The sequence below is a fragment of the Oncorhynchus nerka genome, linkage group LG20 (assembly GCF_034236695.1).
Source record: "Oncorhynchus nerka isolate Pitt River linkage group LG20, Oner_Uvic_2.0, whole genome shotgun sequence".
In the NCBI taxonomy this organism is placed as follows: domain Eukaryota; kingdom Metazoa; phylum Chordata; class Actinopteri; order Salmoniformes; family Salmonidae; genus Oncorhynchus; species Oncorhynchus nerka.
The window spans coordinates 52,524,756-52,540,718 of NC_088415.1; the positions used below are offsets into that span (position 1 = coordinate 52,524,756).

At 44.4% G+C, this 15,963-nt stretch overlaps 2 protein-coding genes and 2 pseudogenes across 2 annotated transcripts in view; 3 read left to right on the top strand and 1 right to left on the bottom strand.

Moving 5' to 3' along the window:
- Positions 1-15,963, bottom strand: part of dnah9l (dynein, axonemal, heavy polypeptide 9 like) — a 174,719-nt gene that overhangs the window by 1,523 nt on the left and 157,233 nt on the right. The window contains exons 80-83 of the mRNA XM_065005584.1: positions 964-1,155; positions 727-846; positions 380-622; positions 55-237 (exon numbers count right to left, since the gene is read on the bottom strand). Of these exons, the coding sequence (XP_064861656.1) occupies positions 55-237; positions 380-622; positions 727-846; positions 964-1,155 (738 nt within the window). The remainder of the gene's footprint in view (positions 1-54; positions 238-379; positions 623-726; positions 847-963; positions 1,156-15,963) is intronic.
- On the top strand, positions 2,364-3,314 carry LOC135559526 (cyclin-dependent kinase 5 activator 1-like). Its single transcript, XM_029623007.2, has one exon. It carries the CDS (start codon positions 2,364-2,366, stop codon positions 3,312-3,314), a length of 951 nt encoding a protein of 316 aa, XP_029478867.2.
- LOC135562706 (cyclin-dependent kinase 5 activator 1-like) lies at positions 7,448-8,396 on the top strand (annotated as a pseudogene).
- On the top strand, positions 12,882-13,830 carry LOC135562707 (cyclin-dependent kinase 5 activator 1-like; annotated as a pseudogene).

Here is a 15,963-nt window from a genome sequence, read left to right on the forward strand (position 1 = left end):
TGCCTAGTTAAATTAAGGTTAAATACATTTTTTTTAAACTAGCCCCTAACCCACCTTCAGCCCCAGGTCCAGCTCCTTCAGTGAGCGTCGTATCTCGTAGATGAGCGTGTTCATACGCTCACACTCCTGGAAGCAGACCAGGATGTATGGTGATCTCTCAGCTGTCTTAGACGTGATGTCTGACATGTTGTACTCTTCTGGAAGCTTCTCCAACACCTCGTCTAGGATGGTCTTCACCTGCAGAGAGGATGAGAGATGAGTGTGTGTGGGGTCCAGTGTATGTGTGTGTTTTTAAATGTGTGTGTCTGGTATGAATGTGTGTGTGTGTGTGTGTGTGTGTGTGTGTGTGTGTGTGTGTGTGTGTGTGTCTCTCATATACCTTCTCCTCTACGGTCTGTGAAGCCCCCTCTCCCATCACAGAGTCAGGTGACTGCAGCTCCAGCAGTGTGTGGAAGAGGTTATCAGAGGTCACCGTCAGAAACTCTATCTCTGCGTTGGGGTGTAGCCCATAATGCACCGGGCTCTCATGGGGCAGCATCTCATCTATGTAACCATGGTAACCCTGGTAGTCCAAGTTGGAGGGAACCACAAAGCCCGGAGCCAGAGCCAACTTCCTGTCAGACTGGTGGAAAGGTTGTGGGTTTCTTTGTAACATTATCATCACAATCACACACACACACACACACACACACACACACACACACACACACACACACACACACACACCTGGTTGGGCTGCATGTATTCCTCCAGGTAGGTTCTACAGAGTCTTCTGTCCCAGTCGTCTGTGATGTGACCTCCGTACATGATCTCTCCAAACAGATAGCGCAAGTCCTCCCACGGCACCTGAACACACACACACACACACACACACACCAAATACATGAACAATGACTCAACATCAACATCATCAATCATCATCACTATCACCATCCTGATCACTATAACACGGTAAACAGTGACCTGTGAGTTGGCCTCCAGGTAGTTGTAGAGCACATTGACAGAGATGGTGAGGTCTCCAGTGTTAAAGGGGTATTTCCTGTTCCAACCCTGAGGACCGAACTTGCGCCTCTCAGCCACACAGGCATGAAAATAACACAGAGAGAACAGGATGGTCTTAAACTCCTGCTCTCTACTGCACTGATCCAATATATCCTAGAGAGAGTGATAGAGAGAGAGAAAGACAGAGAGATATTTGAATTTGTGAGATATTGATAATATATTGGGACAGCAATTAGGGATGGGGAGGTACTTGAATTTTCAAACCGAGCTTAGTCTAGTATTGGATCAACTGTTGTATGATTTTTTTATTTCTTAAAAAAAAACACTTTGAAATGTAGCTGTACAAGCTATTATCTGAGCTACTGCTGGTTCTTATGTTGCGATTTACATGAAAAGGCAATTTAGCCTACTTTTATAGCGCATTTTAAGCTAGCTCTCCAGTCAGTCCTGACATCGAAGTCGGCCTGTATGCTCCCCACTTCAAATAGCGATTATAGGCGCGCACATAATCGTCCCCAGGCTAAATGCGCATTATTGGAGTAGATTGCTAAAGGGAATTTATTAAAACACAATTTAGGGGGAAGAATAGTCTGCTGGTGAACGAGATAAGCGGGAGCCTGACAGAGCTGCCAATATAATTTGACAGACCATTGAGATCCATGCAAAACACTCGCCAGATACATGTTATTCAGCAACCGAGGACAGAAATGTAACGCCGTGACGTAACAGACACTCAGAGGTTATTTCGTTTTCAATTTATTGAGCTAGGCTGTATCAAATATGAGGCAAAATTCTATCACGGGGAACATCAGACTTTTTTATTTGTTTATTTATTTATTTTTGCCCACATCAAACTTATAATCTTTCACAAAATCGCCTCTATGACATACTTCTTTATTACGACGTGGAAACTCGATTTCAGAACCTTGGACAATTCTGATGTTCACAACCATAACAGCCTTGAACTCAAAGCACTGGACAACCCGTCTTTACCTTTCAATTAACAAAGTAAATGTAGAAATATCTTTATAACTTTTTCAGATATCAACTTGAAATCAGTGAGTAATATTTTTGTTTAGCTTTGGAATGTTACATTGCTCATGTTTATGAACACAGAGCACTAATGTCTATGCTTAATACTGTGATTTACAATCTGTCCCAAATGGAACCCTGTTTCCTATTTAAAGCACTGCTTTTGACCAGACCCCTTTGGGCCCTGGTCAAAAGCAGTGCACTTTATAGGGAATAGGTTGCCATTTCAGAGATAGCTAGAGCTGAGCTAGCTAGGCCAACTGAACTGATGCCATGCATTTCATTTTGCTAATATTGAAGCATTTTGTTTTCCACAGGCACTATTGACCATGGGAACCGTAATGTCTATCTCGCTCCGCAAGAAGGCAGTCCTCTTCAAAGATGGGCCGGACACTGTGGGCAACTTGATGGAAGTCCAGACCGGTAAGAGCGCAAAAGACAAGACTCTGAAGCGCTACTCACCATGGAGGTGGATTGTGAAGAAGAAGAGCTCCAAGAAGGTGCAGGCCCATGAGAACACCAACCAAAACAACATTGCCCATCTGAGTAATGAGAACCTGGAGAAGTCTCGGTCCTTCTCCAACCTGTCCACCCTCACCCTTGAGAAGTCTCAGTCCTGTGACAAGCTGTCCACCCAGGACCAAGGCACTCCAGCCATTTCCAACAACGCCGCCTGGTCGGTCGAGACGGCCCCCTTATCCAACTCAAACATGGCCCCCGACACGCCCCAGATGGTGACCGCCCAGGACCTCGACGCTCCCAGGAGGCTGGTGATGGTCCACGCTACAACCGGCGAGCTGCTGCGCTGTCTGGGTGAGTTCCTGTGCCGGCGCTGCTACCGGCTCCAGGACATGTCTTCTATGGACCCGGTGCTGTGGCTGCGGGTGGTGGACCGTTATCTGCTGGACAACTGCTATCAGAGCCAGAGCTGCATCAATCCGGCCGCTGTGGTCTTCCTCTACATGCTGTGCCGCGAGGCAGTTTCCTCCGAGGTGGCCACCTTGCACGAGCTGCATGCCGTGCTGCTCACCTGCCTCTATACGACCTGCTCCTACATGGGCAACGAGATCGCCTACCCCCTGAAACCCTTCCTGGTGGACACCTGCAGGCAGACCTTCTGGATCCGCTGCATGACCATCACCAAGCTGATGAGTGTCAAGATGCTCCAGATGAACACAGACCCTAACTTCTTCTGCCAGGTGTTTGCTGAACTGAAGAACGAGAGCCAGAAGGAGGAGAAGACGAGCCGCCTGCTCAGCGGTGTGTACAGCACTCAGTGAGGGACCTAGGGTATAGGGGCCAGGGGAGGGCGGGTGCCAACTACAGTCTGACAATTCAAAATGGGAGGGAGGAGGATTGGTTGAGGGAGGGGGAAGAGGGTGAGCTTTGATGGGAAAAGATGATTTATAGATTTTAAGGGTTAATGTGAGGGTAAATTTGACTTGAAAGAGAACACAAATCGGTAGCTATGAATGTGTGGAGGACTGAGGCTTTAGCTTACGATCTACTATACCAGCCTACTGTCTGATGTGTACACTTCCTACTATGGGAGGATTGGAGGCACCTTTGAGTGATTGGACTAGTGCTCAGATCATGGTTGAACAGACAAGCTGCGACCCTGGTACTTTAGACAGTGAAGTGAACACCAATGTACCCCCTCAGCAAGAACGGGACAGTTCTAGGGGACAGGGGTTTGTTTGAGGACCATTGGTTCTGATGTATTTGAATGAACAGTATGACTGTTTTGAAATAAAATGCTTTAAATAATTTCTTAAAAACATCACGTGTCCATATTATTTTACAAATATATATTTTCCTTGTCATTTTGAGATCTTGGTGGAGATAATACTTTACGAGTGGTGGAAAAAGAACCCAATTGTCATACTTGAGTAAAAGTAAAGATACTGAATAGAAAATGACTCAAGTAAAAGTGAAAGTCACCCAGTAAAATATGACTTGAGTAAAAGTCTAAAGGTATCTGGTTTTAAATGTACTTAAGTATCAAAAGGGAAAGCAAAGTCTATATATCAAATTCCTTATATTATGCAGATGTTCTTGTTTTTATTTATTTATGGAAAGCCAGGGGCACAGTCTAACAATATTTTACAAACCAGATCAGAGGCAGTAGGGATGAGTTCTCTTAATAAGTGTATGAATTTGACTGTTTTGCTGTCCTGCCTGAGCATTGGAAATGTAAGGAGCACATCTTTTCTTTCTGAATGTTGTCAAGTAGAAGTAAAAGTAAAAAAATATATACATTCTCAAGTAAAGTACCAGTAACCCTGGAAACAAGAGGTTTTCAGTGTGTGTGTCATGTTCATGCAGATTTACAGTGATATTTACATTACAACATCAGTTGTCTTAGTGTTACCCAGAGAACAGGGGTGGCAGGGTAGCCTAGCGGTTAGAGCGTTGGATTAGTAACCGAAAGGTTGCAAGTTCGAATCCCCAAGCTGACAAGGTACAAATCTGTCGTTCTACCCCTGAACAGGCATTTAACCCACTGTTCCTAGGCCGTCATTGAAAATAAGAATTTGTTCTTAACTGACTTGCCTAGTAAAATAAAGGTAATAACAGGATGGTCTTAAACGCCTGCTCTCTACTGCCTTGACCCAATATCTCCTACAGACAGACACACACAGGGAGAGAGATTTGAGTTTGTGAGATATTGATAATATATTGGGACAGCAATTAGGGATGGGGAGGTACAGTGGGGCAAAAAAGTATTTAGTCAGTATTGATCCCAGCCACTTTAAAAGATGAGAGAGGCCTGTAATTTTCATCATAGGTACATTTCGACAATGACAGACAAAATGAGAAAAGAAAATCCAGAAAATCACATTGTAGGATTTTTAATGAATTTATTTGCAAATTATGGTGGAAAATAAGCATTTGGTCAATAAAAAAGTTTATCTCAATACTTTGTTATATACCCTTTGTTGGCAATGACAGAGGTCAAACGATTGCTGTAAGTCTTCACAAGGTTTCCACACACTGTTGCTGGTATTTTGGCCCATTCCTCCATGCAGATCTCCTTTAGAGCAGTGATGCTTTGGGGCTGTTGCTGGGCAACACAGACCGTCAACACCCTTCAAAGATTTTATATGGGGTTGAGATCTGGAGACTGGCTAGGCCACTCCAGGACCTTGATATGCTTCTTACGAAGCCACTCCTTCGTTGCCCGGGCGGTGTGTTTGGGATCATTGTCATGCTGAAAGACCCAGCCACGTTTCATCTTCAATGCCCTTGCTGACGGAAGGAGGTTTTCAATCAAAATCTCACGATACATGGCCCCATTCATTCTTTCCTTTACACGGATCAGTCGTCCTGGTCCCTTTGCAAAAAAACATCCCCAAAGCATGATGTTTCCAACCCCATGCTTCACAGTAGGTATGGTGTTCTTTGGATGCAACTCGGCATTCTTTGTCCTCCAAACACGACGAGTTGAGTTTTTACCAAAAAGTTATATTTTGGTTTCATCTGACCATATGACATTCTCCCAATCTTCTTCTGGATCATCCAAATGCTCTCTAGCAAACTTCAGACGGGCCTGGACATGTACTGGCTTAAGCAGGGGGACACGTCTGGCACTGCAGGATTTGAGTCCCTGGCGGCGTAGTGTGTTACTGATGGTAGGCTTTGTTACTTTGGTTCCAGCTCTCTGCAGGTCATTCACTAGGTCCCCCCGTGTGGTTCTGGGATTTTTGCTCACCGTTCTTGTGATCATTTTGACCCCACGGGGTGAGATCTTGCGTGGAGCCCCAGATCGAAGGAGATTATCAGTGGTCTTGTATGTCTTCCATTTCCTAATAATTGCTCCCACAGTTGATTTCTTCAAACCAAGCTGCCTTACCTATTGCAGATTCAGTCTTCCCAGCCTGGTGCAGGTCTACAATTTTGTTTCTGGTGTCCTTTGACAGCTCTTTGGTCTTGGCCATAGTGGAGTTTGGAGTGTGACTGTTTGAGGTTGTGGACAGGTGTCTTTTATACTGATAACAAGTTCAAATAGGTGCCATTAATACAGGTAACGAGTGGAGGACAGAGGAGCCTCTTAAAGAAGAAGTTACAGGTCTGTGAGAGCCAGAAATCTTGCTTGTTTGTAGGTGACCAAATAATTATTTTACACCATAATTTGCAAATAAATTCATAAAAAAATCCTACAATGTGATTATCTGGATTTTTTTTCTCATTTTGTCTATCATAGTTGAAGTCTACCTATGATGAAAATTACAGGCCTCTCTCATATTTTTAAGTGGGAGAAGTTGCACAATTGGTGGCTGACTAAATACTTTTTTGCCCCACTGTACTTGAATATTCAAACCGAGCTTAGTCTAGTATTGGATCAACTGTTGTATGATTTTAAAATTCTTTAAAAAACGTTTGAATTAAGTTGTATAAGCTTTTATTTCAGCTACTGCTGGTTCTTATGTTGCGTTTTACATGAAAATGCAATTTAGCCTACTTTTATAGCGCATTTTAAGCTAGCTCTCCAGTCAGTCCTGACATCGAAGTCGGCCTGTATGCACCCCACTTCAAATAGCGATTATAGGCGCGCACATAATCGTCCCCAGGCTAAATGCGCATTATTGGAGTAGATTGCTAAAGGGAATTTATTAAAGCACAATTTAGGGGGAAGAATAGTCTGCTGGTGAACGAGATAAGCGGGAGCCTGACAGAGCTGCCAATATAATTTGACAGACCATTGAGATCCATGCAAAACACTCGCCAGATACATGTTATTCAGCCACTGAGGACAGAAATGTAACGCCGTGACGTAACAGACACACAGAGGTTATATCGTTTTCAATTTATTGAGCTAGGCTGTATCAAATATGAGGCAAATTCTATCACGGGGAACATCAGACTTTATTTATTTGTTTATTTATTTATTTTTGCCCACATCAAACTTATAATCTTTCACAAAATCGCCTCTATGACATACTTCTTTATTACGACGTGGAAACTCGATTTCAGAACCTTGGACAATTCTGATGTTCACAACCATAACAGCCTTGAACTCAAAGCACTGGACAACCCGTCTTTACCTTTCAATTAACAAAGTAAATGTAGAAATATCTTTATAACTTTTTCACATATCAACTTGAAATCAGTGAGTAATATTTTTGTTTCGCTTTGGAATGTTACATTGCTCATGTTTATGAACACAGAGCACTAATGTCTATGCTTAATACTGTGATTTACAATCTGTCCCAAATGGAACCCTGTTTCCTATTTAAAGCACTGCTTTTGACCAGACCCCTTTGGGCCATGGTCAAAAGCAGTGCACTTTATAGGGAATAGGTTGCCATTTCAGAGATAGCTAGAGCTGAGCTAGCTAGGCCAACTGAACTGATGCCATGCATTTCATTTTGCTAATATTGAAGCATTTTGTTTTCCACAGGCACTATTGACCATGGGAACCGTAATGTCTATCTCGCTCCGCAAGAAGGCAGTCCTCTTCAAAGATGGGCCGGACACTGTGGGCCACTTGATGGAAGTCCAGACCGGTAAGAGCGCAAAAGACAAGACTCTGAAGCGCTACTCACCATGGAGGTGGATTGTGAAGAAGAAGAGCTCCAAGAAGGTGCAGGCCCATGAGAACACCAACCAAAACAACATTGCCAATCTGAGTAATGAGAACCTGGAGAAGTCTCAGTCCTTCTCCGACCTGTCCACCCTCACCCTTGAGAAGTCTCAGTCCTGTGACAAGCTGTCCACCCAGGACCAAGGCACTCCAGCCATCTCCAACAACGCCGCCTGGTCGGTCGAGACGGCCCCCTTATCCAACTCAAACATGGCCCCGACACGCCCCAGATGGTGACCGCCCAGGACCTCGACGCTCCCAGGAGGCTGGTGATGGTCCACGCTACAACCGGCGAGCTGCTGCGCTGTCTGGGTGAGTTCCTGTGCCGGCGCTGCTACCGGCTCCAGGACATGTCTTCTATGGACCCGGTGCTGTGGCTGCGGGTGGTGGACCGTTATCTGCTGGACAACTGCTATCAGAGCCAGAGCTGCATCAATCCGGCCGCTGTGGTCTTCCTCTACATGCTGTGCCGCGAGGCGGTTTCCTCCGAGGTGGCCACCTTGCACGAGCTGCATGCCGTGCTGCTCACCTGCCTCTATACGACCTGCTCCTACATGGGCAACGAGATCGCCTACCCCTGAAACCCTTCCTGGTGGACACCTGCAGGCAGACCTTCTGGATCCGCTGCATGACCATCACCAAGCTGATGAGTGTCAAGATGCTCCAGATGAACACAGACCCTAACTTCTTCTGCCAGGTGTTTGCTGACCTGAAGAACGAGAGCCAGAAGGAGGAGAAGAAGAGCCGCCTGCTCAGCGGTGTGTACAGCACTCAGTGAGGGACCTAGGGTATAGGGGCCAGGGGAGGGCGGGTGCCAACTACAGTCTGACAATTCAAAATGGGAGGGAGGAGGATTGGTTGAGGGAGGGGGAAGAGGGTGAGCTTTGATGGGAAAAGATGATTTATAGATTTTAAGGGTTAATGTGAGGGTAAATTTGACTTGAAAGAGAACACAAATCGGTAGCTATGAATGTGTGGAGGACTGAGGCTTTAGCTTACGATCTACTATACCAGCCTACTGTCTGATGTGTGCACTTCCTACTACGGGAGGATTGGAGGCACCTTTGAGTGACTGGACTAGTGCTCACATCACACTGAGGCTGCAGCCCACCAGCCCATCTGACTGTGGGAGATGTGTACTTCCTACCACTAGAGGGAAGGAGGCACCCTTGAGTGACTGGACTAGTGCTCACATCACACTGAGGCTGCAGCCCACCAGCCCATCTGACTGTGGGAGATGTGTACTTCCTACCACTAGAGGGAAGGAGGCACCCTTGAGTGACTGGACTAGTGCTCACATCACACTGAGGCTGCAGCCCACCAGCCCATCTGACTGTGGGAGATGTGCACTTCCTACCACTGGAGGGAAGGAGGCACCCGTGAGTGACTGGACTAGTGCTCACATCACACTGAGGCTGCAGCCCACCTGACTGTGGGAGATGTGCACTTCCTACCACTGGAGGGAAGGAGGCACCCGTGAGTGATTGGACTAGTGCTCAGATCATGGTTGAACAGACAAGCTGCGACCCTGGTACTTTAGACAGTGAAGTGAACACCAATGTACCCCCTCAGCAAGAACGGGACAGTTCTAGGGGACAGGGGTTTGTTTGAGGACCATTGGTTCTGATGTATTTGAACGAACAGTATGACTGTTTTGAAATAAAATGCTTTAAATAATTTCTTAAAAACATCACGTGTCCATATTATTTTACAAATATATATTTTCCTTGTCATTTTGAGATCTTGGTGGAGATAATACGTTACGAGTGGTGGAAAAAGAACCCAATTGTCATACTTGAGTAAAAGTGAAGATACTTAATAGAAAATGACTCAAGTAAAAGTGAAAGTCACCCAGTAAAATATGACTTGAGTAAAAGTCTAAAGGTATCTGGTTTTAAATGTACTTAAGTATCAAAAGGGAAAGCAAAGTCTATATATCAAATTCCTTATATTATGCAGATGTTCTTGTTTTTATTTATTTATGGAAAGCCAGGGACACAGTCTAACAATATTTTACAAACCAGATCGGAGGCAGTAGGGATGAGTTCTCCTAATAAGTGTATGAATTTGACTGTTTGTTTTGCTGTCCTGCCTGAGCATTGGAAATGTAAGGAGCACATCTTTTCTTTCTGAATGTTGTCAAGTAGAAGTAAAAGTTAAAAAATATATACATTCTCAAGTAAAGTACCAGTAACCCTGGAAACAAGAGGTTTTCAGTGTGTGTGTCATGTTCATGCAGATTTACAGTGATATTTACATTACAACATCAGTTGTCTTAGTGTTACCCAGAGAACAGGGTTGGCAGGGTAGCCTAGCGGTTAGAGCGTTGGATTAGTAACCGAAAGGTTGCAAGTTCGAATCCCCGAGCTGACAAGGTACAAATCTGTCGTTCTGCCCCTGAACAGGCAGTTAACCCACTGTTCCTAGGCCGTCATTGAAAATAAGAATTTGTTCTTAACTGACTTGCCTAGTAAAATAAAGGTAATAACAGGATGGTCTTAAACGCCTGCTCTCTACTGCCTTGACCCAATATCTCCTACAGACAGAGAGAGAGGGAGAGAGATTTGAGTTTGTGAGATATTGATAATATATTGGGACAGCAATTAGGGATGGGGAGGTACAGTGGGGTAAAAAAGTATTTAGTCAGCCACCAATTGTACAAGTTCTCCCACTTTAAAAGATGAGAGAGGCCTGTAATTTTCATCATAGGTACATTTCGACAATGACAGACAAAATGAGAAAAGAAAAGCCAGAAAATCACATTGTAGGATTTTTAATGAATTTATTTGCAAATTATGGTGGAAAATAAGCATTTGGTCAATAAAAAAGTTTATCTCAATACTTTGTTATATACCCTTTGTTGGCAATGACGGAGGTCAAACGATTTCTGTAAGTCTTCACAAGGTTTCCACACACTGTTGCTGGTATTTTGGCCCATTCCTCCATGCAGATCTCCTCTAGAGCAGTGATGTTTTGGGGCTGTTGCTGGGCAACACAGACCGTCAACTCCCTTCAAAGATTTTATATGGGGTTGAGATCTGGAGACTGGCTAGGCCACTCCAGGACCTTGATATGCTTCTTACGAAGCCACTCCTTCGTTGCCCGGGCGGTGTGTTTGGGATCATTGTCATGCTGAAAGACCCAGCCACGTTTCATCTTCAATGCCCTTGCTGACGGAAGGAGGTTTTCAATCAAAATCTCACGATACATGGCCCCATTCATTCTTTCCTTTACACGGATCAGTCGTCCTGGTCCCTTTGCAAAAAAACATCCCCAAAGCATGATGTTTCCAACCCCATGCTTCACAGTAGGTATGGTGTTCTTTGGATGCAACTCGGCATTCTTTGTCCTCCAAACACGACGAGTTGAGTTTTTACCAAAAAAGTTATATTTTGGTTTCATCTGACCATATGACATTCTCCCAATCTTCTTCTGGATCATCCAAATGCTCTCTAGCAAACTTCAGACGGGCCTGGACATGTACTGGCTTAAGCAGGGGGACACGTCTGGCACTGCAGGATTTGAGTCCCTGGCGGCGTAGTGTGTTACTGATGGTAGGCTTTGTTACTTTGGTTCCAGCTCTCTGCAGGTCATTCACTAGGTCCCCCCGTGTGGTTCTGGGATTTTTGCTCACCGTTCTTGTGATCATTTTGACCCCACGGGGTGAGATCTTGCGTGGAGCCCCAGATCGAAGGAGATTATCAGTGGTCTTGTATGTCTTCCATTTCCTAATAATTGCTCCCACAGTTGATTTCTTCAAACCAAGCTGCCTTACCTATTGCAGATTCAGTCTTCCCAGCCTGGTGCAGGTCTACAATTTTGTTTCTGGTGTCCTTTGACAGCTCTTTGGTCTTGGCCATAGTGGAGTTTGGAGTGTGACTGTTTGAGGTTGTGGACAGGTGTCTTTTATACTGATAACAAGTTCAAACAGGTGCCATTAATACAGGTAACGAGTGGAGGACAGAGGAGCCTCTTAAAGAAGAAGTTACAGGTCTGTGAGAGCCAGAAATCTTGCTTGTTTGTAGGTGACCAAATAATTATTTTACACCATAATTTGCAAATAAATTCATAAAAATCCTACAATGTGATTATCTGGATTTTTTTCTCATTTTGTCTATCATAGTTGAAGTCTACCTATGATGAAAATTACAGGCCTCTCTCATATTTTTAAGTGGGAGAAGTTGCACAATTGGTGGCTGACTAAATACTTTTTGCCCCACTGTACTTGAATATTCAAACCGAGCTTAGTCTAGTATTGATCAACTGTTGTATGATTTTTAAAATTCTTTAAAAAAACGTTTGAATTAAGTTGTATAAGCTTAATTTTTTTATGTTGCGTTTTACATGAAAATGCAATTTAGCCTACTTTTATAGCGCATTTTAAGCTAGCTCTCCAGTCAGTCCTGACATCGAAGTCGGCCTGTATGCTCCCCACTTCAAATAGCGATTATAGGCGCGCACATAATCGTCCCCAGGCTAAATGCGCATTATTGGAGTAGATTGCTAAAGGGAATTTATTAAAGCACAATTTAGGGGGAAGAATAGTCTGCTGGTGAACGAGATAAGCGGGACCCTGACAGAGCTGCCAATATAATTTGACAGACAGAAATGTAACGCCGTGACGTAACAGACACTCAGAGGTTATTTCGTTTTCAATTTATTGAGCTAGGCTGTATCAAATATGAGGCACATTCTATCACGGGGAACATCAGACTTTATTTATTTGTTTATTTATTTATTTTTGCCCACATCAAACTTATAATCTTTCACAAAATCGCCTCTATGACATACTTCTTTATTACGACGTGGAAACTCGATTTCAGAACCTTGGACAATTCTGATGTTCACAACCATAACAGCCTTGAACTCAAAGCACTGGACAACCAGTCTTACCTTTCAATTAACAAAGTAAATGTAGAAATATCTTTATAACTTTTTCACATATCAACTTGAAATCAGTGAGTAATATTTTTTGTTTAGCTTTGGGAATGTTACATTGCTCATGTTTATGAACACAGAGCACTAATGTCTATGCTTAATATTGTGATTTACAATCTGTCCCAAATGGAAACCTGTTTCCTATTTAAAGCACTGCTTTTGACCAGACCCCTTTGGGCCATGGTCAAAAGCAGTGCACTTTATAGGGAATAGGTTGCCATTTCAGAGATAGCTAGAGCTGAGCTAGCTAGGCCAACTGAACTGATGCCATGCATTTCATTTTGCTAATATTGAAGCATTTTGTTTTCCACAGGCACTATTGACCATGGGAACCGTGATGTCTATCTCGCTCCGCAAGAAGGCAGTCCTCTTCAAAGATGGGCCGGACACTGTGGGCCACTTGATGGAAGTCCAGACCGGTAAGAGCGCAAAAGACAAGACTCTGAAGCGCTACTCACCATGGAGGTGGATTGTGAAGAAGAAGAGCTCCAAGAAGGTGCAGGCCCATGAGAACACCAACCAAAACAACATTGCCAATCTGAGTAATGAGAACCTGGAGAAGTCTCAGTCCTTCTCCAACCTGTCCACCCTCACCCTTGAGAAGTCTCAGTCCTGTGACAAGCTGTCCACCCAGGACCAAGGCACTCCAGCCATCTCCAACAACGCCGCCTGGTCGGTCGAGACGGCCCCCTTATCCAACTCAAACATGGCCCCGACACGCCCCAGATGGTGACCGCCCAGGACCTCGACGCTCTCAGGAGGCTGGTGATGGTCCACGCTACAACCGGCGAGCTGCTGCGCTGTCTGGGTGAGTTCCTGTGCCGGCGCTGCTACCGGCTCCAGGACATGTCTTCTATGGACCCGGTGCTGTGGCTGCGGGTGGTGGACCGTTATCTGCTGGACAACTGCTATCAGAGCCAGAGCTGCATCAATCCGGCCGCTGTGGTCTTCCTCTACATGCTGTGCCGCGAGGCAGTTTCCTCCGAGGTGGCCACCTTGCACGAGCTGCATGCCGTGCTGCTCACCTGCCTCTATACGACCTGCTCCTACATGGGCAACGAGATCGCCTACCCCTGAAACCCTTCCTGGTGGACACCTGCAGGCAGACCTTCTGGATCCGCTGCATGACCATCACCAAGCTGATGAGTGTCAAGATGCTCCAGATGAACACAGACCCTAACTTCTTCTGCCAGGTGTTTGCTGAACTGAAGAACGAGAGCCAGAAGGAGGAGAAGACGAGCCGCCTGCTCAGCGGTGTGTACAGCACTCAGTGAGGGACCTAGGGTATAGGGGCCAGGGGAGGGCGGGTGCCAACTACAGTCTGACAATTCAAAATGGGAGGGAGGAGGATTGGTTGAGGGAGGGGGAAGAGGGTGAGCTTTGATGGGAAAAGATGATTTATAGATTTTAAGGGTTAATGTGAGGGTAAATTTGACTTGAAAGAGAACACAAATCGGTAGCTATGAATGTGTGGAGGACTGAGGCTTTAGCTTACGATCTACTATACCAGCCTACTGTCTGATGTGTGCACTTCCTACTACGGGAGGATTGGAGGCACCTTTGAGTGACTGGACTAGTGCTCACATCACACTGAGGCTGCAGCCCACCAGCCCATCTGACTGTGGGAGATGTGCACTTCCTACCACTAGAGTGACTGGAAGTGCTCACATCACACTGAGGCTGCAGCCCACCTGACTGTGGGAGATGTGCACTTCCTACCACTTGAGTGATTGGACTAGTGCTCAGATCATGGTTGAACAGACAAGCTGCGACCCTGGTACTTTAGACAGTGAAGTGAACACCAATGTACCCCTCAGCAAGAACGGGACAGTTCTAGGGGACAGGGGTTTGTTTGAGGACCATTGGTTCTGATGTATTTGAACGAACAGTATGACTGTTTTGAAATAAAATGCTTTAAATAATTTCTTAAAAACATCACGTGTCCATATTATTTTACAAATATATATTTTCCTTGTCATTTTGAGATCTTGGTGGAGATAATACTTTACGAGTGGTGGAAAAAGAACCCAATTGTCATACTTGAGTAAAAGTAAAGATACTGAATAGAAAATGACTCAAGTAAAAGTGAAAGTCACCCAGTAAAATATGACTTGAGTAAAAGTCTAAAGGTATCTGGTTTTAAATGTACTTAAGTATCAAAAGGGAAAGCAAAGTCTATATATCAAATTCCTTATATTATGCAGATGTTCTTGTTTTTATTTATTTATGGAAAGCCAGGGGCACAGTCTAACAATATTTTACAAACCAGATCAGAGGCAGTAGGGATGAGTTCTCTTAATAAGTGTATGAATTTGACTGTTTTGCTGTCCTGCCTGAGCATTGGAAATGTAAGGAGCACATCTTTTCTTTCTGAATGTTGTCAAGTAGAAGTAAAAGTAAAAAAATATATACATTCTCAAGTAAAGTACCAGTAACCCTGGAAACAAGAGCTTTTCAGTGTGTGTGTCATGTTCATGCAGATTTACAGTGATATTTACATTACAACATCAGTTGTCTTAGTGTTACCCAGAGAACAGGGTTGGCAGGGTAGCCTAGCGGTTAGAGCGTTGGATTAGTAACCGAAAGGTTGCAAGTTCGAATCCCCGAGCTGACAAGGTACAAATCTGTCGTTCTGCCCCTGAACAGGCAGTTAACCCACTGTTCCTAGGCCGTCATTGAAAATAAGAATTTGTTCTTAACTGACTTGCCTAGTAAAATAAAGGTAATAACAGGATGGTCTTAAACGCCTGCTCTCTACTGCCTTGACCCAATATCTCCTACAGACAGAGAGAGATTTGAGTTTGTGAGATATTGATAATATATTGGGACAGCAATTAGGGATGGGGAGGTACAGTGGGGTAAAAAAGTATTTAGTCAGCCACCAATTGTACAAGTTCTCCCACTTTAAAAGATGAGAGAGGCCTGTAATTTTCATCATAGGTACATTTCGACAATGACAGACAAAATGAGAAAAGAAAAGCCAGAAAATCACATTGTAGGATTTTTTATGAATTTATTTGCAAATTATGGTGGAAAATAAGCATTTGGTCAATAAAAAAGTTTATCTCAATACTTTGTTATATACCCTTTGTTGGCAATGACGGAGGTCAAACGATTTCTGTAAGTCTTCACAAGGTTTCCACACACTGTTGCTGGTATTTTGGCCCATTCCTCCATGCAGATCTCCTCTAGAGCAGTGATGTTTTGGGGCTGTTGCTGGGCAACACAGACCGTCAACTCCCTTCAAAGATTTTATATGGGGTTGAGATCTGGAGACTGGCTAGGCCACTCCAGGACCTTGATATGCTTCTTACGAAGCCACTCCTTCGTTGCCCGGGCGGTGTGTTTGGGATCATTGTCATGCTGAAAGACCCAGCCACGTTTCATCTTCAATGCCCTTGCTGACG

Bases quoted from the DNA above. Each gene is read 5' to 3' on its own strand.
- LOC135559526 (XM_029623007.2), top strand. From the start codon at position 2,364: ATGGGAACCGTAATGTCTATCTCGCTCCGCAAGAAGGCAGTCCTCTTC.